This window comes from Mustela lutreola, chromosome 15 (genome assembly GCF_030435805.1).
Source record: "Mustela lutreola isolate mMusLut2 chromosome 15, mMusLut2.pri, whole genome shotgun sequence".
In the NCBI taxonomy this organism is placed as follows: Eukaryota; Metazoa; Chordata; class Mammalia; order Carnivora; family Mustelidae; genus Mustela; species Mustela lutreola.
This window is the reverse complement of record NC_081304.1, coordinates 194,540-216,944: the sequence shown is the minus strand read 5'-3', so window position 1 is coordinate 216,944 and position 22,405 is coordinate 194,540. Positions and strand designations below refer to the sequence as shown.

Genomic DNA, 22,405 nt, shown 5'->3' with positions numbered 1-22,405 from the left:
GCCCGCACACAGCCCGGAGCCAAAGTGTGGTGCTGTCCCCAGGTTTTGAGCTCTGTTGGAGGGGCCGTGGGGGCCGGGGCTGCCCAAGCAGGTGTGTGCTCTCTCCCTCTCCTTCTGCCCCCTGCTCATGCCCTCTCTCTAAGTAAATACATAAATAGATAAACACATAAAAAGAAATTGTCAAAGGTTCTACCATGACTCTTGAATTCCTTAAATTCAGCTGTCTATAGCACATCTGCGCGGTGATTAATTTATATTAATGCAGGAATGCTAATGAAGACATAAGAAAAGTTTTTGCTTGGGGCGCCTGGGTGGCTCAGTGGGTTAAAGCCTCTACCTTCGGCTCAGGTCATGATCTCAGGGTCCTGGGATCGAGCCCTGTGTTGGGCTCTCTGCTCAGTGGGGAGCCTGCTTCCTCCTCTCTCTCTACCTACTTGTGATCCCTGTCAAATAAATAAATAAAATCTTTAAAAAAAAAAATGTTTTTGTTTGCATAATTTTGTGTTTGGTTCTTTTAACGAAACTTTGTTTTTCGTAGTGCAAATAACACAGAGATCCCGTGTATCTTTTACACAGTTTCTCCAAGAGTAACATCTTGAAAAATCATGCAAGTCTCCCCAACCAGGGACCCCCCTCATGGCGCCTTTGTGGCCGTGCCCAGTCCTCCTGGACAGCAGCTGCCTGCCTGTCTTTCCGAGAGCATGTGCAGCCAGTAGTTAGCAGAATGCTCGGGATCCTGGACTGTGTGTGATCCCTGAAGTCTGGAAACTCTCAGTCTGTACAGCAGCCTGGGGACGTCCTGGGGACAGTCTGGGGACAGCCTGGGGGATGGAATGGATATGATCTGCGGACGGTCCGGGGACGGTCTGGGGACAGTCTGGGGACAGTCCGGGATGTTCTGGGGACGGTCTGGGAATGGTCCAGGGACAACCTGGGGACAGCCTGGGGACAATCTGGGGGACGGCCTGGGGATGATCTGCAGACAGTTTGGGGATGGCCCGCGGGGTCCAGAGGGATGGTCTGGGGATGGTCTGGGAACAGTCCGGGGACAGTCTAGGGACAGTTGGGGGGATGGCCCAGGGAGAGTCCAGGGCACGTTCTGGGGATGTTCTAGAGACAGTCTGGGGACGTTCTGGGGACAGCCCAGGGATGGACGCGGACTCACGCTTGTCGGGTGCTGGGCAGCAGCCTCCAGCTGGAGCCTCACCCTCTGAGGCATCATCACGTCGTCCTGAAGTGAAAAGCACAGTTTCAAGTCACGTAAAGCAACTCCCACAGACAAGAAAGAAAACGACAGAACACGCAACAGTGAAATGGGCAAGAGATGGAAGAGGTGGCACAGACTCTACGTCCAGGCCCGGCCCCCCGTGAGTCGGCGGGGGGATGCGGGCCATCCCCGCAAGGGCATGCGCTTTGCCATCGGCCCCGCACCCAGAGGGCCTGGGCGTCCAGCAGCGTGAGGACAGGAAGCCCCAGGATGCAGCCACGTCACCCACCGGGGAAAGGAGTCCAGCGCGCGAGCGTCAGAGGACCTACGGACGCGCTCCACGCAGCGGCATTCACACACAGGACCGGCCGCTGTCGGGGACGCCAGAGTGCAGAAGCCGGCAGTGGCCGTCACCACTAAGACCGCGGCACAGAGACACCCACACAGACGCCTCTCGCAGACACGTGCTGAGCCAGAGAATCAGGATAAGACACGTCCTATCACACACTTACTTAACAATGATCCGTATTGTCTGAGAAATGCACACATTATGCGAACTATAGAGAAAAGCAAGAATAATCCTGAAGTTGGAATAATGGCCGCTCTGCACAGGGACGGAGGGGCAAGCGCACCTCTGGGGTACGGCCACGCGGCTCCTTCCTGACCAGGAGCTGCTCATGTACATGTTTGCTTCCTTCAACCCTCAAAGTACACAAATGTTTTGTGCATTCTTCTACCGGTACATTCTATTTCACGATAAAAGAACATTTCAGTGTTCTGGTTAAGGTACAAATGTACCCAATACAAGAACTAAAAATATTGTCATTGGGGAGAAACTCTCTTTAAACTGAGCAATAAACTAAAAGGCCTGTATGTGTACTCATGTTCCTGCAAAAGGACCTCAGGCACATCGTACTCATCAAATCGCCTGTGACAAATGGAGCTGAGGGGCCTGTGGCTAAGGCAGGAAAGGAGAATGATGGGGGAGGGGAGGGGAGGTGAAGGACGCAGGAGAGGCAGAAGGGACCTGGAGGGCAGGCCCCACACCATCCCCAGCAGAGCCCAAGCTCAGCAGGCAGGAGAGGAGTGCAGGTGTGAGAACAGAACCAGAGGAACCTGCGGTGAAAGACCTCAGAACAGAAGCAGAAAAGGAAGCCTTAAGTCAACCCTGGGCCTTTCCAACGCCTGAGCCCCTCCCTGGCTGCAGCTGGGGACACACTTCCAGCCGTGCGTGTGGTGCACCAGCCTGGGAACCTTGAGAGGGAAACAGGAGAAGTGAGGCGTGGCAGCAGGACACCCGGGCAGGTGAAGCTGTGAGGGGGCACAAGAGGTCACACCCCAGGTCAGCCTGGTCCACTTCCACAATGGGAACAGCAAGACAGCAGCGCAGGGACAAAGGGGCAATTCCCCTTACAGGGAAGGCCTGCAGGTCAGATTCTTGACAAATGGCTCCTGTGTCCGATGGCCTCACACAGAATCTGACAAATTTCTGACCGTCTCCTAAACCAGTCTTTGGGTTTAGGAGTGTTGGGTTACCCGTGGGAAGCCAGCACACAAGCATATGGGTATTTCAAAAAGAAGGGTTAGAGTTAGAGCGGGTCTCTGCCGGGCGGCATGACCGGCCCTGGACCCCATGCAGGGCTGCAGAACGTGGCCTGGGGCACCACCACACAGGGAAGCACCCCGAGAGCGACGCCCCAGTCCTCTGACCTCCCGTCCCCACACCTCAGCAGCCATGCCCAGACCCCACAGCCCAGGGAAGGGCCACCTTGCGTGCCCTCCCAAGAGCATGGGCTGGCGCAGGCCTGTCTCTGGCCCTCAGAACACTCGCAGGACAAATGAATGTGCACTCCAGACTGGGCAGTGTTTCTACTTACTCCGCCACTCATAAAACACACCCATATATTCTTTTCTTTTTTTTTTTTTTGGATATTTATCATGATCTACAGTTGGAGACAGAGGAGCTATAATTATCTGTTTTGTAGCCAAAGGAAACAAGACTTGGAAAGGCTATGTATTTCCCCAAGATCTTACAGCAATTACATGCCAGAGCTAAAATTTGAACATGGGATTAACTGAGAAACTGATCTGTGCTAACACCTAAACTGCCGAGAAATGCCCAGCTCTCAGGAACATTCCAGTGTAAGTTTCCACCACCTCCTGGACTAGAGTCGCTCCCGGGCGTCTCATGTCAAGCTCTGAGGCCCACAGAGCGCCCCGGGGGTGGCTGACATGCTCATCGACTGAGAAATTCACGGAGGAACGCAATAAGCAAACACGGAAGCTAAAAAACAAACAGCATGAAGGTACACACACAAACTCAGTGCACAGGAGTCCCGTGGATCACAGAGAAGCTCCTCGTTCTCCGAGACCATCTTGAGAAAAACTGGCTGAAAAGACGGGAAGGCGTCTTTATCACACTGAAAACCACGTGGTATTTTACTGACAAGCCCAGACGTGATCCGCACCATCATCGTTCACGCCAGCGCCCGTCCATGCGGGCGGCTCTGCCGGGTCCACAGGGCTCGCAGCTGGTGCCAAATGCCAGGAGCTGGTCTCAGCAAAGGTCAGCTGCCCAGGGCAAAGCGGAGGAGCCCACAGGGTGGGCGTATAGTCCTGACCCCACGGGGCATAGGAGGGAGGGCTCAGAAGCCTGCACACTTGTTTGCCTGAGAGCCTTCAGAGTCCCCAGACCGGCGGGAAGTCCACAGTGATACCACTTCAGAAACAACGTTCTTGGCAGACTAGGGCAAAGGGTTTTGATGTTTTATAAAAAATAACATGAATTCCGAATGAAATGCTGTTTCCTCTCTGACCACAAAAATAATGGGTGGAAAAAAGCTCATCTAGTCAAAGAATTCTGCAGTAGAAAGAATCTTGGAGCTTCAAGTTAAGTAGCTTCTGAGTGAGATGGTGGCTGTGCGCTCACGGCCAGCATCAGACAGAAGCTGGAGGCGGACGGAAGCCGGGGATGCGTGAGGTGCGGGACGGGCCGCCTACACGAACGTTGCCCAAGTCCACACAACGCTCTCCCTCTCCCTCTATTTTGTTGTGAAGTGTCCTTATGTCTGGCTTTCAGACACGTGGGCTGGAAGATGGACAGAAGTTACGTGGTCAGACCTCCACACTCAGGACCCACACTCCACAGGGAGACCCTGAAGAAGGCGAGGAAGACAGTGGACCCACCAACAGGTCGAAAGCCTGCTCGCAAAGCCCGGGGTCAAGTGACTTGCCTCCAGTAGCTTCCTGCGTGTTTCTGCTCAAACTCTGAGTCCCAGAGGGCTTTCCTGCTCATATGGTCTGCAAATTCCACATTCCACCTGCAGACGTGACGCACTAATGACACTCCTCTCTGTTCGGCTAAGAGCTGTGTATTTTAGGAGTCTGCAGGAGTAACACAGAGTTAAGGAGAAGCACTGGCAGGCACTGGGCCTAGATCCACTAGAAGGCCTAAACTCAGAAAACACAAGCCCCTTTTGCCCCGAAGGCCTCCCTGGCCCTGGCTCTGAGAGGAGGGAAGGTGGAGCCCAGGCTGCTCATGACCGGGTGGGGGGATTTCTCCTTAGGCGGCAGCCCCGACCTCCCTCGGGTGAGAGGGGTCTGGGGGCACCACCTTGGCGGTCCCAGGATGGTGGCTCTCCCAGGTGCCTGGGAAAACCAGGGAGAAGCTTGGAAGAAGCGGACCCTCGTCCAAGACCTCCAACTGCACAGGGAGGTGTTTGGAGACCAAGGCCGGTGCGCAGGGACAAGCAGGCACCTGAGAAAACACACAGAACAACACAGGAAGAGCCCCCAGAAAGCAACCATTAAGGAAATAGTTCAGAAGAGTTAAAAATGAATAATTGTCAGTAGGACCATAGAAATGACCTATTCAGTAAAAAGGGCGGGAGGCGGCAGGGGCAGAACAGAGGAATGAACGAGCGAATGAACGGGCGAGATGGGAAATGAGCAGGGAACGGCGGGCGCACCGCCGACTGAAGACGACGGACGTGGATGAACTCAGTCCTTCCACATGGACGCGCTGTCCGACTGCAGTTCACAGAACAGACACAGAAACAGCACCAGATCGCCCACCCGCTGTTCGCGAGAGACAGACTTCAGGCCCAAAGACAGAGCGACGGAGCGTGGGAGCACGGAAGGCGCCCCGCGAACAGCAGCGCAGGAGACGCAGAGGGAGGCCGCGGGCGGGCAGAAGGCCAGCAGAGAGCAGACGCGCGAGCACCCCTGCAAGCCCGCGACCCAGGAGGAGGGAAGAGAAATGCTCGCAGCCGAAGAGAGACGCAGACCCGAGCGAGCGCGGGAGCCTGGCCACGCGCTGCGCACAGCAGCGCTCAGCCCGCCCGCGACGTTCGCCACACGCGGGGGCCGCGGCGTTAAAGCGCCGAGGCCAGAGAAGGCGTGAGCCCTGGCCACACAGAAGCGGAGGCAGAAATCAAATGCAGGAGAGTCCGGGGGACCCACCACTGGCGTGCGCAGGAGAGCCGAGCGCAGAAGAGGACACCACGACGGGTTCCGGCCGAGCGGAAGTGAACGGGGACACGGCAGCACAGCTGCCGCCACCCCTGTGCCAGCGAACACCGGGTTCTTAGAAAACACCAACGAAAAAGAGCAAACTACACGAGAAGTAAACCGAAGCAACAATAAAGATCTGAGCAGCGCGAGAGGAAAGAACACTAGAGGAAATCAGTTCAGACGACGACTGGCTCTTTGAAAACAAGACACGTAACCAACCTTGAGCTGCACGGGAGACCAGCAAACTTGCTCTGTAAACGGCCAGATACTAGGTATTTCAGTCTTTGTGGTCATATGTGGTTTCTACCAATATTCTTCTCTTTTTGTTCATTTTGGTTTTGTAGCACTTAAAAAAAAAGACCATTGTTAGCTTAGAGACCATAAAAAACAGGCTGCCAGCGGGTTTGGCCCATAAGCTGTCATCCGTTACCCCTGAGCTGGACGGGGAGAATGAGACACAAGCAAGCAGATTCTGGAATGAAACAGAGGCAGCAGGGCCAGTCTCTGAGCAGGTGTGAGAGCGGCAGGAGAGCCCAAACCAACCGCACGCCCACGAATCATGCAGTTCTGATGAAACGGACAATTGCTAAAAAGACGTGGGTTTCTGAAATAGACTGAAGAAAAAATACAAAATCTGAAGAGATCTATAAAAAGGGAAAAAAATATATTGAATTAGGAATTAACACAACACGAAACAATACGATACGATACGATACAACACAACACAAAACGATGCAATACAATATGATACAATATACAGAAAAAGTGCTAGACTTGTACGGTGGAAATTAGGAAACACGCTGAAAGAAGGGAATGATCTAAGTGAACAGAGACACGTCCCACATTCATGGGTCACAAGACTCAACATCACGAAACAATTCTCCCCAAATTGACCTACGGATGCACTACAACTCAAATCCAAATCTCAAACTTGCATTTTTACAGAAACTGGCAAGCTGCCCCTGAAATTCCCATGGAGATATAAAGACCCAGAGTGGCAGTGTTGGCAAAAGAAGAAACACTGTGGAGACCTTATGCTTTCGGGGAAGCTGCTAGCACTTGGGTGGGAGATGCAGGCTCAGACCCAGCAGATGAGGACCTACAAGGCAGAGGCCGGGACCTGGGGGCCAGACGGCAAGAACGCGCACAGACCCCACCACACACAGAATGAATCCGACGTAGACCACGGACCTCAGTGTCAGAGCCAAAACTGGGAACTCTTAGGAAAATCTCGGTGACCCTGAGAGAAGCGAAGAATCCTCCGAGAAAAGTGGGGCTTCATCAAAATTTAAGTTCTTGTGAAGATTAACACGATAGTGAACAGAGTGCCCCCGACTGCGAGAAAACGGGGGCAGAGGCCCCATCTGTGCGGGTGCTGGGGGTCTCTTCACCCATGGGACAGGCCCTGAGCAGAGGACCCCAGCGGCTGTAGGGGACCCGCCCAGCAGGCGTGGTGACAAGAGCCTTTCCTCTCTCTGGGCCATCCACTCTTCCTTCAGCTCTGCAAGAGAACTTCCCCAACGTCATTAAGGGCAGAAGTGACAGATACCTACGGCAAACAGTGCACTTCATAGTGAAAGGGCTCAGCACCTTCTCTGAGATTCTCGCAATGTCTGGTTAACAACCGACTGGGAACTCAAGTCAAGAAAAAGAAATAAAAATCACAAGGCTTAGAAAGAGAAAAAGGGATTGTAGACATAAACATCCCAAAATAATCAACAGAGGAAATATTGGAATTAAAAGTAAGTTCAGCAGGGTTCCTGAATACAAGATTAATAAAGTTAAATTAATGTCTTTAAACCTACAGAATTTTTCTATGATGCTACTTACAATAATACCAAAAAATATCAGATTATTCTCCCACATCATTGGTGAGAATGTAAAGCGGTAAGCTCCTGTGGAAACAGTCTGGCAATTCCTCAAAATGCTGAATGTGGAGTTTACAGCCCAGCAGCACCAGTTCTGGGTCTATGTCCACGAGAACTGGACACATCTGTACACATGGGAACTAGTACAGGAATGCTTCTGTCCACGTCTGCTGAGCAGCTAAAAGCAGATACAACTCAAACGCTCATCAAGCAGCATCTGGATAAACAAGACGTGGTCCCTGCATCCAGGGTCCCATGACGCCGTGCCGGGAAGAAACAGAGCTCTGACACGGCTGCAACACTAGGGAAAGACAAAGAAAGCTGGTCACAGAGACCCAACCACATCAGCACCACTTCCAGAAAATGTCCAGAACGGGCAAGCCCGCAGAGGCAGAAAGGGGGCCTGGCTGAGAGCTGGGGGATCAGGAGTGAGAGCTAACTGGTGGGAGGTACGGGTTATGTTGTGACGGCAATGTCCCCGAACTGGACAGTGGTAAGGACTGCATGACACTGCGAATGCACCCAAAACCCCTGAATCGTACACTTCGAGCAGGTGGATTTTACATGAATTCTATCTTAGTAAAGCTGATAACAAATGTTTTTTCGAAACCAAATACCAAGGGATACCAAGGAATTAATTTACTGAAGGACTGCGAGCCCTCTAGTAGGAAAACCGTGCACGGCTGCTGAGATAGAGACGAGTGGACACAGGTTCCCTGTTAGGAAAACTGAGCACCGTAAAGCAGCCAGCCCGCCCACAGCTGACCCACAGCCTCAGCATCTAATTCCCTCAAGATCCTTACTGGAGAGTCTGTGGAAATTAACAAATAACGGACATTTATATAAAAACAGTTGATTTTTTAAAAAGATTTTATTTATTAATTTGAGAAAGTGAGCCCAAGCAGGGGTAGTAGCAGGCAGAGGGAAAAGCAGGCTCCCTGCTGCTGAACAGGGAACCCAGTGGGGGACTCAATCCCGGGACCCTGAGACCAAGACCTGAGTTGAAAAAAAAAAACAAGCCCCATCTATACGTTGCCCACAAGAGACTCATTTAGTCCTAAAGACACCTTCAGATTGAAAGTGAGGGCTGGAGAACCACCTGTCATGCTAATGGGCACTAAAAGAAAGCTGGGGTAGTCATCCTTATATCAGACAAAGTAGATTTTATTTTATTTTATTTTATTTAAAAAAAAGATTTTATTTATGTATTTGACAGAAATCACAAGCAGGCAGAGAGGCAGGCAGAGAGAGAAGAGGAAGCAGGCTCCCCGCTGAGCAGAGAGCCCGATGTGGGGCTCGATCCCAGGACCCTGGGATCATGACTTGAGCCGAAGACAGAGGCTTTTTAACCCACTGAGCCACCCAGGCGCCCCTTATTTTATTTTTTTAAATACCATTTATAATAATGTAAAAAAATCAGAAACATTTAGGCATAGATTTAACAAAGAATATTCCAAATCTATTAATGAAAAGTACATAACACTGCTGAGAGAAATTTTAAAAGACCTATACAAATAGAGAGATATACTATGTTTGCAGGCTGGTGGACTGAGTTTTTTTTATTTACATTTTTAATTTTTTTATTAACATATAATGTATTATTAGCCCTAGGGGTACATGTCTGTGAATTGCCACCTTTACACACTTCACAGCACTCACCATAGCACATGCCCTCCCCAATGTCCATAACCCAACCACCATCTCCCTCCCGCCCCCCCCCCAACCCTCCATTTTTTTGTGAGATTAAGAGTCTCCTATGGTCAGACAAACTAGATTTTAAACCAAAGATGGTGATAAGAGATGAAGGAGGATGCTGTATTATAAAGAAGGAATCTATTCATCAAGAAGATGTAGCAATTGTAAATATTTATGCCCCCAACCTGGGAGCAGCCAGATAGATGAATCAATTAATAACAAGCATAAAGAAACTCATGGATGACAATACAATATAGGTATACAAAATGACACGACATGAAACAACAAAATACAATACAAAACAATATGATATGATATGATGTGATATGATACGGTATGATACAATACAACACAACGAACAAAACAACTCAGTATGATATGATATAATACGATACAATACAAAATACAATATAAATTACAATACGATACAACACAAAACAATATGATGCGATACTATACAATTCAACACAACACAAAACGATACAATATGATATGATACAATATAAAACAATACAATACAATACAAAATAGAATACAATACAATAAAAATTACAATACAACACAAGAAAGTCCCCTACAATACAAAGTAGGGGACTTTAACACCCGACTCCCACCAGTGGACAGATCACTGAAGCAGATCGGCAAGGAAACAATGGCTTTGTCTGACACACTGGACCAGATGGACTTAACAGCCATGTTCAGAACATTTTATTCTAAAGCAGCAGAATACACATTCTTTTCAAGTGCTCATGGAACATTCTCCAGGATAGATCACACACTGGGTCACAAATCAGCCTCCACAAGTACAAAAAGACTGAGATCAGATCGTGCATATTTTCAGACCACAATGCTATAAAACTCGAAGTCAACCACAGGAAAAAATTAGGGAAGCCCACAAATACATGGAAGTTAAAGAACACGCTACAAAGAACAAATGGGTCAACAAGGAAATTAAAGAAGAAATTAAAAAGTACCTGGAAATAAATGAAAATGGAAGCATGGCAGTTCAAAACCTTTGGGATGCAGCAGGTCTTAAGAGGAAAGCATACAGCAATACATACCATTCTCAAGAAGCAAGAGAAGTCTCAAATACACAACCTAACTTTACACCTAAAGGAACAGGAAAAGGAACAGCAAATAAAGCCTAAATCCAGCAGAAGAAAGGAAATAAAGGTTAGAGCACAAATAAATGATATTGAAATTAAAAAAAAACAAAACTGTAGAACAGATCAACAAAACTTGGAGCTGGTTCTTTGAAAGAGTTAACAAGATTGATAAACCACTGGCCAGACTCATGAAAAAGAAAAATGATCCAAATAAATAAAATCACAAATGAAAGAGAAGAGATGACGAACATGGCAGAAATGCAATTATAAGAGATTATGAGCAAATATATGCCAACAAAATAGGCAATCTGGAAGAAATGGATGCATTCCTAGAAACCTATAAACTACCTAAACTGAAACAGGAAGAAAAAGAGAATTTGAACCCATAACCCATAACCAGCAGGGAAGGTGAAGCAGTCGTCAAGAACCTCCCAGGGCCAGACGGCTTCCCAGGGGAATTCTACCAGACATTTAAAGAAGAATTACTATCTATTTTTCTCAAACTGTTCTAAAAAATAGAAATGGAAAGAAAACTCCCAAACTCTATGAGGCCAGCATTCCCCTGATACTAAAACCAGACAAAGACCCCGCCAAAAAGGAGACTTACAGACCAACATCCCTGATGAACATGGATGAAGAAATTCTCAATAAAACACTAGCAAGTCAAATTCAACAGTACATTAAAAGTATTCACCACAACCGCCCTTTTACGAAGATGGCGCAGAAAGCTAAGAGGGAAGCCCCTGCCCCTCCCAAAGCCGAAGCCAAAGCAAAGGCTTTGAAAGCCAAGAAAGCGGTGCTGAAAGGCGTCCACAGTCACAAAAAAAAAAAGAAGATCCGCACATCACCTACGTTCCGACGACCCAAGACTCTGCGTCTCTGAAGGCAACCCAAATACCCTCAAAAGAGCGCCCCCAGGAGAAACAAGCTTGACCACTATGCCATCATCGAGTTCCCCCTGACTACTGAGTCCGCCATGAAGAAAAGAGAAGACAACAACACACTCGTGTTCATGGTGAATGTCAAGGCCGACAAGCACCAGATCAAACAGGCTGTGAAGAAGCTCTATGACATTGATGTAGCCAAGGTCAACACCTTAATCAGGCCTGATGGAGAGAGGAAGGCATATGTTCGGCTGGCCCCTGACTATGATGCTTTGGATGTTGCCAACAAAATTGGGATCATCTAAACAGTCCAGCTGGCTAAATCTAAATACAGTTTTTTCATGATAAAAAAAAAAAAAAAGTATTCACCACAACCAAGTGGGATTTATTCCTGGGCTGCAGGGGTGTGACGACATCCACAAATCAATCAATGCGATACAATATAGTAATAAAGGACAGGACAAAAACCGTAGGATCCTCTCAATAGACGCAGAAAAGGCATTTGACAAAGTACAGCATCCTTTCTTGATCAAAACCCTCGACAATGTAGGGATAGAGGGAACAGAGCTCAACATCATAATAGCTATAGACAAAAGACCACAGCGAAGATCATTCTCAGTGGGGAAAAACTGAGAGCTTTTTCCCTAAGGTCAGGAACATACAAGGATGTCCACTCTCACCCTATGACACAGGACGGGAAGTCTTAGCCTCAGCAATCAGACAGCACAAAGGAAAAGGCATCCAGGTAGGAAGGAAGAAGCCAAGCTCCAGTGTCTGCAGATGACGTGATACCCCATGTAGAAAACCTGGAAGACTCCACCAGAAACTTGCCAGAACTGATACATGCAGGATATAAAGTCAATGAACAGAAACCTGCTGTGGAGAAGGGGGGCCTCCTACATGGCTGGTGGGGATGCAAGCTGGTGTGGACACTGTAGAATAGTGTGGAGGGTCCCCAGAAAGCTGAAAATAGAGCTACCCTGCAATCCCGCCACTGCACTACTGGGTACTAACCCAGAGGACACAGAAACACACCCTGGAAGGAGCACCTGCGCCCCAGTGTTCATAGCAGCAATGTCTGCAGTCGCTGAACTATGGAAAGAGCCCGGATGTCTGCCGACGGATGGATGAAGAGGCTGCGGTATATACACCAAGGAACAGGACTCACCATCGGGAAGAATCAAATCCGTTTGCAACAACGTGCATGTGCTAGAGAGTATTATGCTGAGTAAAATACGCCAGAGAAAGACAAGTAGCATATGGTCTCACTCACATGTGGAATTTAAGGAAAAAACAGGTGAATGAACATCAAGAGAGGGAAAAAGAGAGAGAGAGGGAAACAAATCATGAGAAACTCTTAACCATAAAGAGTCAACTGAGGGTTGATGGAGGGAGCTGAGCGGGGGATGGGATAGAAGGGACCAGGATTAAGGGGGCTTCTGACAGGACGAGCGTGAGCGCCCTACGTAAGTGAGGAACCACTGAATTCGACTCCTGTCCGTGAACCAGATTTTAATAAAAAAGACCTACATAAGTGATGAACCACCGAATTCGACTCCTGAAACCAATACTGAACTGTATGTCAGTGAACCAGATTTTAATAAAAGAGACCGGAGTGGAGATCACCGAGTTGGATGCTTAGCTGACTGAGCCACCCAGGTGTCCCCGTGCGAAGAAATTTTTTTAAAGAATAGCCAAAAACATTGAAGTAGATGAACAAGAGGACTTACAGAGTCAAACGACACTGTTTTCTGTAAAGCTGCAGTGTGGCCGATGAAGGACAGACCACCAGCCCAGACGGACAGGACACAGAGGCCAGAAACGGGCCTACACACCTCAACCCTGGACTAAAGGCATTTCGAAAGCTACGCGCGGGGGCCTTTCTTTCAGTCAATGCTACACCCACGGGAAACCCCTCTGAGAAGGAGTCATTCAGGACCTCTACTCACAGGCAGACAGAAGTAATTCTAGACTGAGTACAGATCTGAATGTGAAAAGCAACCATGAAGCTTCCAGAGAACGATACGGAAAAACGTCCTCAAGAGAATGAGGTGCACGAAAGCTTTCACAACTGGGGAGAGAAGCCCCAGCAATTAGGGAACGGCCAAACAGCAAGTCAGACGCTTCCATTCACCAAGACTCTACTGAAGAACGAAAAAGAACGCGCGCGTCTTGATCTTGAGCCCCACACTGGATGCTGAGATTATTAGATAAATAAATAAGAAATAATAAGCAAACAAATTTAAAAAATAAGAACAAAAACTAAAGCCACAGAGTGGGAGGAGCTCTATAATCCGTACGTTCCGCGAAGGACTTATACCCAACACATCTGATTAACCCTTATTGAAGAAAAAGAGGGAACATCATAAAAAATGGGCAAGAGACATGAGCAGGCACTACACGAAGAAAATACCCAAATACCCACCCACAACCTCATCAGACGTCAGGGAAATGAACTTAAAACCACACCCAGGCCCCTCCCTGTGATGACCAGAGGACTCAAGTGCAGGAGACCAGACACAGGAAGGGCCGGGAGAGAGGCCAGCCAGCACGCCTTCCTGTGCCCGACGAGTGCCTGCCACACGGGAGCACGGCACCACAGCCACACCAGCCCCTCCTCACGCGTGTGACACGCAGCCCCGTGGCCGCACGCGCCCCGACAGAAACGCACACGCGCTTCCTGGCAGCACGGCTCGAAAACCCAAACGTCTGACCAGCAGAAGGCAGGAGCTGGGCGTCTCCACGCACTAGACTGTCACTCAGCAATAAAAGGGAAATGCGGCTAACCCAGCACTAATCTCCAAAACCTGATGTCGGGCACGATAAGCCAGACACAAAGGAATATGTGAGGAATCACACAAAGGTCAAAGCAAGATGAAACGAACTTTGGGGTCTGCATCCCAGTCATGCTGTGAAGGGGCTTCTGGGGAGGAGAAGCGGGCACGCGGGACGCTGGCGGGGCTCCCGGGCTGGGCCTACGGAGAGCGACACAGGACAGCACAGCTTTGCACATCTCCACGGACAGCACACTTCTGACCCGCACCCTGCTCTGTGTCATGTTAAACTTAAATAAAAATGAACAAAGACAATTCCAAGTGGAGTTTGGATTAAAATATAAAAGGTAAAAAAGAGACAAAGCATCTGGAACTGACAGAATAACGTCAGGGCCTCAAAGTAGGAGAAAATGCCTCAAGAAGGCACAAGGCGCTGACCGTGAAGGGAAAGACGAAACGGACGTGACTTCCGATGGCGAGCCCCGTTCGCCCGCTGGTGGCTTTCAGAGGGTGGGGAGGCAGGCAAGTCGCCGCGGGAGCCGAGCCGGACGCGCAGGGTCACAGAACTCAACCCCAGGCGGGGCTGTCAGGCCAGTGAACAAGACAAGACGACATTGGACTGTGGAGCCGGGAAGGAGCGACAGGAGCTCTGGGGCGGCTGCCCACGTGCCTGCTCCGTGAGGGCCGGTGCCCTTCTCCGGTGTCTTCCTCACAGAGTGGGCGATGCCACAGACGCGGCTCTGAGCGCGACGAGGGCTTGGCAGAACCACTTCTGGGTGACTCTGCCGGGAGCCCGGCCCACACGGCGAGCCGAGACCAGGGCATACGAGCGCTCGGTCAGAACCACGTCAAAGTCACTCCTCACTTCACCGTGAATTCTTAACACAAAAACCTACTATAACTGATAAGGTAATTTAGCAGATTTACAGCAATAAAACAGGGGATTAACTTTTTTTTTTAAAAGATTTTATTTATTTATTTGACAGACAAATCACAAGGAAGCAGAGAGGCAGGCAGAGAGAGAGAAAGGGGGAAGCGGGCTCTCTGCTCGATGCGGGACTCGATCCCAGGACCCTGAGATCACGACCTGAGCTGAAGGCAGAGGCTTAACCCATTGAGCCACCCAGGTGCTCCTGGGGATTAACTTTTAACACCAGTTTTTGACAGCACCAAAACCCGTAAAATACTTAGTGATGGATTTTGTTAAATTTATGCAGCACCTGTACACTGAAAATATACAACATTTCTGACGGAAATCCAAGAAGCCTAAGGAGATGAAGAGATGTACTGTGTTTATGGGTCAGAACATCCAGTGTTGGTAAGACCCCCCCATGGGTCTAGAGACTCAAGCAATTCCAGTAAAAACCCAAGCAGACGTGACAGCTCAGTCTAAATGCAGAAATTTGACTCAAAAGACCTAAGAAAACCAAAGCCATTGTGCGAAGACAGAACACAGCCAGAGGCCCCGACCACACCGGGTCCTTCCAGTTCGTTGCTCCTTCCGCAGCCACCGCAACAGAGGCCGCGTGAAAGTGGCTCGAGGACAGAGATGGGGGTCTGCACCGTCGGCCCCCGACCTTCAGCAGAGATGCTGCGTGGGCTCAGGTGCCGGAGCCGGGTCCGTGGCGGGAGACTGTTCCCCCCCAGGCCTCCTCCACACCACACTCAGATGAGCCCGAGCAGCTCACACACCTCCGTGTAAAAGACAAAACTAGAAAACCTCTAGGGAGAAACGGGGACAAAGTCCTGGGGCAGAGATTTCCTCAGTTCTTAGGACCCCAAAGCACAAATCTTGACAGGAAAACCTGAGAAGCTGGACTTAATCATAGCCCGTAACTTCTGCTCATTAAGACGCCTCTGAGAAATGACAACAAAGGCAAGTCACAGACCAGGAGAAGGACCCTGTGTCTCCCAGAGAAGTGACAGGAGTGAAGATGTGATGTCTTTGGTCACCGGGAGATGTTATCCAAAACCACGGGAGACGGTCCCACAGGTGCGCCCTGAGGCTCAAGGACAGACAACTCCAGGTGCTGGCAGGGACTCGGACTGAAACTGTTTACCCCTTTGGAAAATCGTTCTCAAGCCTCTTACGAAGGCAAACGAGCATCTCTATCCCCCATCAGCTCCGTCCCTGGAGACTCCCCAGAGCGGCCGCACGCCCACAGTGAGTCTGTACTCACGGCCGCCGGACCCCCGCGGTGCTGACGGAGCCGGCCCGGCGGCCCCTGAAGACCGACACGTGGATGTCGGCGGCAGCACGGGTCCATCTCCGAACCAGCGTGCTGAGCAAAAAAGGCCGACCACGAGAGCACACCCCCGGGTTCTGCGTGCATGGAGCTCCGGGGCGGGAGGAAGCCCTGCGGAAGGGGAAGAGCAGACGACCGACGGCGCCTCCTCTGGAGAACTCGCGTTGGTGTCCTCCAAGGAGCAGGGTGCGCGCCGAGGGGTGCCAGGCCACGCCAGCCCGGACTGCAGGGGCCTCCCGTGGGCATGTGCGTTTGTGCACGGTCAATGGCGGTCTTTAATTACGTGGCTGATTTTTAACTCTGTCTCCCGTAAAGCACACCTAGTATTTAGGGAGAAAGTTCCCTTTCCCTTTTGAACTCACTCTGAGTTCACTCCACGCTGCTTTCTTAAAGTCCTGCCGGGCTCTGGGTTCAGCACGGCTGCTCGGGATACAGCAGCACCCCGGACGCTTGGTTTGCCGGCCTGTCTCCGGCCCCCATCCCCATGCACACACAACTCTTCTGTAGCCATGATCCTAGCCGAAGCACACACGTGCCCAGGGATCAAACCCGCGGACTCACTAAATACACACACACTCAGGCTGTGCCATCCCTCCTCCAACAAAATCCACACTAGACAGCCAACGCCCCTCCCCCGGCTGCCTGCTCCTCCGGGAGGAAATCCCTGTGGCTGGGAGAGAAGAGAATTCCTGGGATCAGCAAGAGATTCGGCAGGAAGGAGGAGGGGCACGGGGGTCTGGGCTGCGGGGGCAGGACGAGGGGCTGCCCAGGGCTCACACAGCCCAGAGCAGAGCCCGTGCCTTCCATCTCCTGGCCTCCTGCTCCCAGGGCAGGTCAGCATGTGAGCCCCTGCCAGCTGGGCACAGCGGCCCCTCCTGTCTACCAGGGCCCAGCGTGAGCCCAGGAAACAGCAGGGGCCTGCGGCACAAAGGGACACAGAGTGACGCAGAGGGCAGGGAGACGAGCAGAGGTCACCACCGCGGGCGGAGGGACGGGAGGTGAGCCACCTTCCCCTTCTCGGGAGGAGCAAAGGAGCTGCTCTGAAGCTGGTAAGCCAAGCCTGCCTGCAGGGTCTAGAGTCTGTCCATCCACCGTGGCCCAAATCCACGTCTGCAGCAAGCTCTCTCCCTGGCCAGTGGGCTCCACGACCAGCCCTCGGAGGGGGCAGCTGGACAGACACCCAGCTCACCCCCTTTCCTAGGCTGTAAAATGGAAACACTCTGCACAAACAGAAAACACTTCAAAAGCGCACTGCTGTCTGGGCCATCCGTCTCTGTAAAGAAACGAAGGTCCGAGGCCCCGGCAGGAGCTGGAGCCTGCCAAGAACAAACGCCCAGAGCCAACAAAAACAGCCGAGTGCGGCTCCCGGGAAGCGGCGAGCAGCCACGTGTGGGGACTTCTGGGGCGCACGCAGCCCTCTGCTTGGCTGTTCACTGCTCCAGGGAAGCCGCTCGGGGGTGCTGAGAAGAAGGACTCTCTTCCCTTCCAAGAACAAACGGAGCAGCCCACGCGCGCAGACCAGTGCCCACGTGTGGACGTCCAGAGAGCAAGAAGCTGCCCAGCCTCTCCCTCATCGAGGGTGTGTCCTCTGCTTCTTGCTGGAGCTCCTTGAACCTCGTCTGGGGACAGTCCCACCAAGACCACAGGCCCTCCTCCTGACCCAGCTCACGCCCTCGACTCTGGCTCCAACCCAGAGCCCGGAATTCATCTCAGGAGATCCGAGGAGAGGCGGTGCTGTCCGGAGAAGCGGGGGTGGGCATCACCCCAATGCGCCCCAGCACTCTCCCCGCAAACACCCCCACGTGTGGGGAAGCACAAGGCCATCAACACACACTCACAAGAGTTGATAAAGTGCAAAACAATTTCTAAACAAAGCTTCGAGTTTTCTGTCCCTTGTTTATTTGAACGGATGGGGGTGTTTATTTACCCTGATACGTTGTTGAAGGCAGAACAAAAACCGTGCTTTTTAAAACAAAAGGAAATTCTCATGTGCCAGCCACTGAGGTTCACCCCAGTTGGGAATGGAATCTCGCAGAAGCCGTGTGGATCCCTGCATAGCAGCGTCTGTGAGGCCGGAGTGACGACTCGGCCCAGTGAGGCAGCAGCCTGGAGGCCCGGCCCCGCTCCCTCCTGCGCCTCCCCCCGCCCGCCCCCGCCAGGACTTCCTGCCCACCCCTTGCCCATGGAGCCCAAACTTGTCGCCGACAGTCAGTTGGATAAGGAGGTGTCTGCAGGCCCCGCAGACGTGAACCTACCACATGGCCCCGCCGTGGCCCAGATTTCCCGGGTTCTAGGCAGCCACTCAGAGAGGACTGGCTGATTCAAAGCCCCACCAGCCCTGTTCTCCACTCCAACTCCAAGCCCGTTGGAGGAGGCATGTCTCTCAACAGGAGCAGAACCAAAGGGACCGACCTGTGGGGGCGCAGACACCCGTGATGCAGTGAGCGTGGGCAGAGCCCCCACGACCACCTTTCTCACATCACTGAGCTGGCAGCTTTTACAGGACGACAGAACCACTCAGGAAACATCTGTCCAGTGGGTACAGAGAGGAAAAAGGCGGAACAGTCCAGGGAGTGGCCCCCTGCAAAACAGGAGCCCCCGGAGGTGCCCTGGCACACGGAGGCAAGGCTCCCGGGAGCGGAGCCAGAGCTCCAGCCCCAGAAAGCAAAGGGAGCATGAAGTGTGTGGTCACAGCCCCCCAGCTGGAAGGCCGGACAGCGACATGCAAAATTACAGACACAGAAGTCACAGAGAAGCGGGCAACTGTAGGGCCGGACATTCACACACAAGAGACCCAAGAGGAAAAAACTAGGTGGAAAAAAAAATTAGGAGCTAATACTGAAAAACTCATATGATTTGAGAAAATCTTGAGGCCGTTGTTTGAAAGAGCTCACCAAATTCCAGGAATGATTCTTGACAATCAGAAAAAATCCAAATTCCAAAACTACAGGAGAAACTCATAAACCTTCAGTAGCAAACATATTTTAAAAACCAATAAATCCTGTCTACCACAGAAAGAATGTCCGACAAAGCCCAGCTCCTTTCCCCGAGGACGGCCATCAGCTATCGAGGCTGGAGCGGACCTGCGGGACCCGGACAAGGGAGGTTGCTGCCCTCGCCGCAGTGATGTTCAGGGCAGGGAGGCAGGAGTGGGGCGAGAGGCACCAAGATCGGAGAGGAAGGAATAAACCATGCTCTTTGCAGAGGACATGACGGCCTAGCACGTCCTCAGGACTCTGCCCCAAAACCTAGAGCTAAAGGGGGCTCTGCAGGGTCGACACATAAAAATGACCACATTTCTTTACCCTGATGACAAACAAGCAAATGTAGAAATTCAGATGCCAATGTCTCTTTCCAACGGCTTCCAAGACAAGGGCACGTCAGCGTGAACATGACAGCATGTATGTGACGGGGGACCGGAGGTCACAGGATGCTGACAAGATGCCCAACAGCAGCTGAGTGTGTGGGGGCCACGCTCCTCAGCACACGTTTTTTCAGACGCTGCCGTGAGGCCCTCCTCCAAGCGGGGTGCTTGAGGCGTGAAGGCCCAGGCGCTCCCAGACAGGCATGTGCAAACTGGTGATGGCCGGGAGCAGGGAACCCGCGTGCAGGGCGAGGGGTGCAGCTCCTCGTGAGCCGGCGGCACTCAGAGGCAAGGGCATTGCGGGGAAGCTGCAGGGGAGACAGTGTGCGAGGCTCTGCAGGGGTGGGGGGCGATGCTGCTGCAGAGACACTGGCTTGTGCTCTTCGACCTGTTTTGTGCCGCCGCACCCGGCACCGGGGCCCACACGGGGCCCACAGATGAATGACCTCCCGGTGGGCGGCGCCTCCCACGGACAAGCACCCCGTGTTCCAGAGACAGCAAGCCGCTGAGCCCGAGGGCCAGCAAGCCCAAGTGCGGCCCAGCGAGGAGGCCTCAGGAGCCGTCTCCCTGCAAACACATTTTGTTCTGAGGCACCGTCCGTCCCCTGCCTTCGCTGCAGATGGCGGCAGACCCTGACGTGCCCTCCAGGAAAGGCCGGCCGAGGGAACGGCGATCCCCGGGGGGGCCGGGGGGGCCTGGCACGGCTCTGCGGTCCACCGCGTTGGGCGACCCGAGGCAGCACCACCAGGAACGGGGCGAATCAGAATCGCGTTCCACACGAGGAGGCGTTGTGAAGAAAGCAGACAACCTGTCTACAAGACAAGTGCCCGGTGACCTTCCAAAACACCCAGATGGGGAAAGTCAAGGACAGGCTTCAGAATGTTCCAGACAGAGACGAAGGCCACGAGACAATGGGCTCCAGCGTGTGGTCCTGACCAGGCCTCCAGTGACATGTGGACAAGCCAGGTGTGAGGGTCCGTCCCGCATGGGTGGAGGCGTCCTTCCTGGCAGGAAGCCCAGCGCTCCAGGTGACAGATGCAAGGCTGGGCACAAAGTCCAGTTCTCCGCACCGTCCTTCCTACTTTTCTCTAAGCTTGAGAGAGAAAAACTGGCGGAAAGACGAGTGAGGGCTCCCATTTGACAACAGATTGAAACACCGAGAGGCCCCAGCAGAAGTCAAGAGGCCGACGGTGCTAAGCGTTGGGAGGCCGTGGACCCCGTGGCCGGGCTCTGAGACCAAAGGCTGGGGACAGTCTGTCTCTGTGGGCCGAGCTGTGCGGCAAGCCTAACGCGGGCACCCCAGGCTGCAGAGACTGGTGTGGCGGGGTGGGAAGGAGCCCCCACGGGCAGGCCAACGGCCTTCAGCTCAACAGGGAAAACACCACGTGCTCCACAGCGGGCACTGGACTCGCGATCTCCCGTGAGCCTCAGGTCCTGCTTTGTACAGAAACCGACATGAGACAGATCATGGTCTAAATACAAAAGAAAAGCCATGAGCTGCTAGAAGAAAACGTGAGAGAACAGCTTCTCCTCTGGGGAGAAAGGAAAAATTAACTATAAAATAAAAAAATACACTGGGAGTTCAACAAAATTTAGAACTTCTGTTCATCAAAAGACATCACTACATGTGAAGGTGAGTCACAGAGAGAACACTCACGACAGACAGCGGACCTGCACCCCAAACACAGAACCTCCATGGCTCACTGACACAAGACGAACAGCCCAATTAAAGAAAAACGGGCAAAAGACTTGAAGAGACACATCACAAAAGAAACGAACGGCCATGAAACCCATGAGAAGTGTTCGACAACACCAGGCACCAGAGAAACGCAAACCAAAGCTGCAATGAGACACACCCTGCACCTGCGGGATGGTTAAGACGGGGACCAACAGCGTCCGTGCCAGCGAGGTGGGCCCCCCACCGCTGCGCACTGAGCAACCTCAGGGCTCGGCAGGTTCATTTTCAGTGAGGAACACCTTTCCCGTGACCAGTCAACGCCGCCCCTCGGTGTCTCCCCAAGAGAAAGGGAAATACACATTCACAAAAAGACGGACATAAGAGTGTCAGTAAAATAACCCGGACAGGAAACTGCCCCCGTGTCAGTAACCCTAACCCTAACCCTAACCACGGGGGAAGAGGCTGCAGCCAAGGGTGTCCTGTGCAGCTTCCCCTGCGGATCTGGGTCCCGCAGAAGCACAGTGGACGTTCTAAGGGACAGAAATGGTCTGTGTCTCAGCGGGGATGCAGCTGTCAAAACTCACCAAATTTTCACTTTGTGTGTAATTTTCACACTGAAATCTTGCATTTCACTGCATATAAATTTTACCTCCATTTAAAAAAACTGATCTATAAAGATATATATAATATGGATGGATCTTAATAACACGTGTTTTAAAATATTACATAGCCTGATACTCTTTGCATAAAGATAAAAACACTGAAGTTTTTAGGTGATGTTTTCAGCTCTGTGCAAATACCAGAGTTCAGGTTAGGACACAGCGTGTGGCAGGTAGCAGACTGGTGCGGGGGTGGCAGGGGGCGGTCAGCAGGCCAGCCGGCTGCAGTCCTGCATGGGCACGAACACCGCACTGCACCACCGTCAAGACCCCAGGTACAGACCAAAGAGAGGCTGCCGGGCACATGAGCGAGCGTCCTGAAGCGAGGCTCGTGACCGACTCAGCTCTCTGCTCCCGAGACCCTGAGGTCTACGTTTGGAAAGAAGAAGATGAACACGTCAGGATAGAGGCT

At 51.9% G+C, this 22,405-nt stretch overlaps 1 protein-coding gene and 1 pseudogene across 13 annotated transcripts in view; one reads left to right on the top strand and one right to left on the bottom strand.

Annotated features, from left to right (window-relative positions):
• Positions 1–22,405, bottom strand: part of B3GNTL1 (UDP-GlcNAc:betaGal beta-1,3-N-acetylglucosaminyltransferase like 1) — a 111,257-nt gene that overhangs the window by 71,217 nt on the left and 17,635 nt on the right. For 10 of the 13 annotated variants that reach the window (XR_009348245.1, XR_009348246.1, XR_009348244.1 and 7 more), the window contains one exon: positions 1,166–1,231. The exons of 2 other annotated variants lie outside the window; for them this stretch is intronic. Coding sequence is in view for 7 of the 11 variants with exons in the window: in XM_059150191.1 (XP_059006174.1) it covers positions 1,166–1,231 (66 nt within the window). In the remaining 4 variants the exon portion in view is untranslated. Of the gene's footprint in view, positions 1–1,165; positions 1,232–5,938; positions 6,066–22,405 lie in introns of all 13 variants that reach the window. One more of the 13 variants, XM_059150198.1, reaches the window with a different exon arrangement.
• On the top strand, positions 10,135–12,257 carry LOC131816953 (large ribosomal subunit protein uL23-like; annotated as a pseudogene).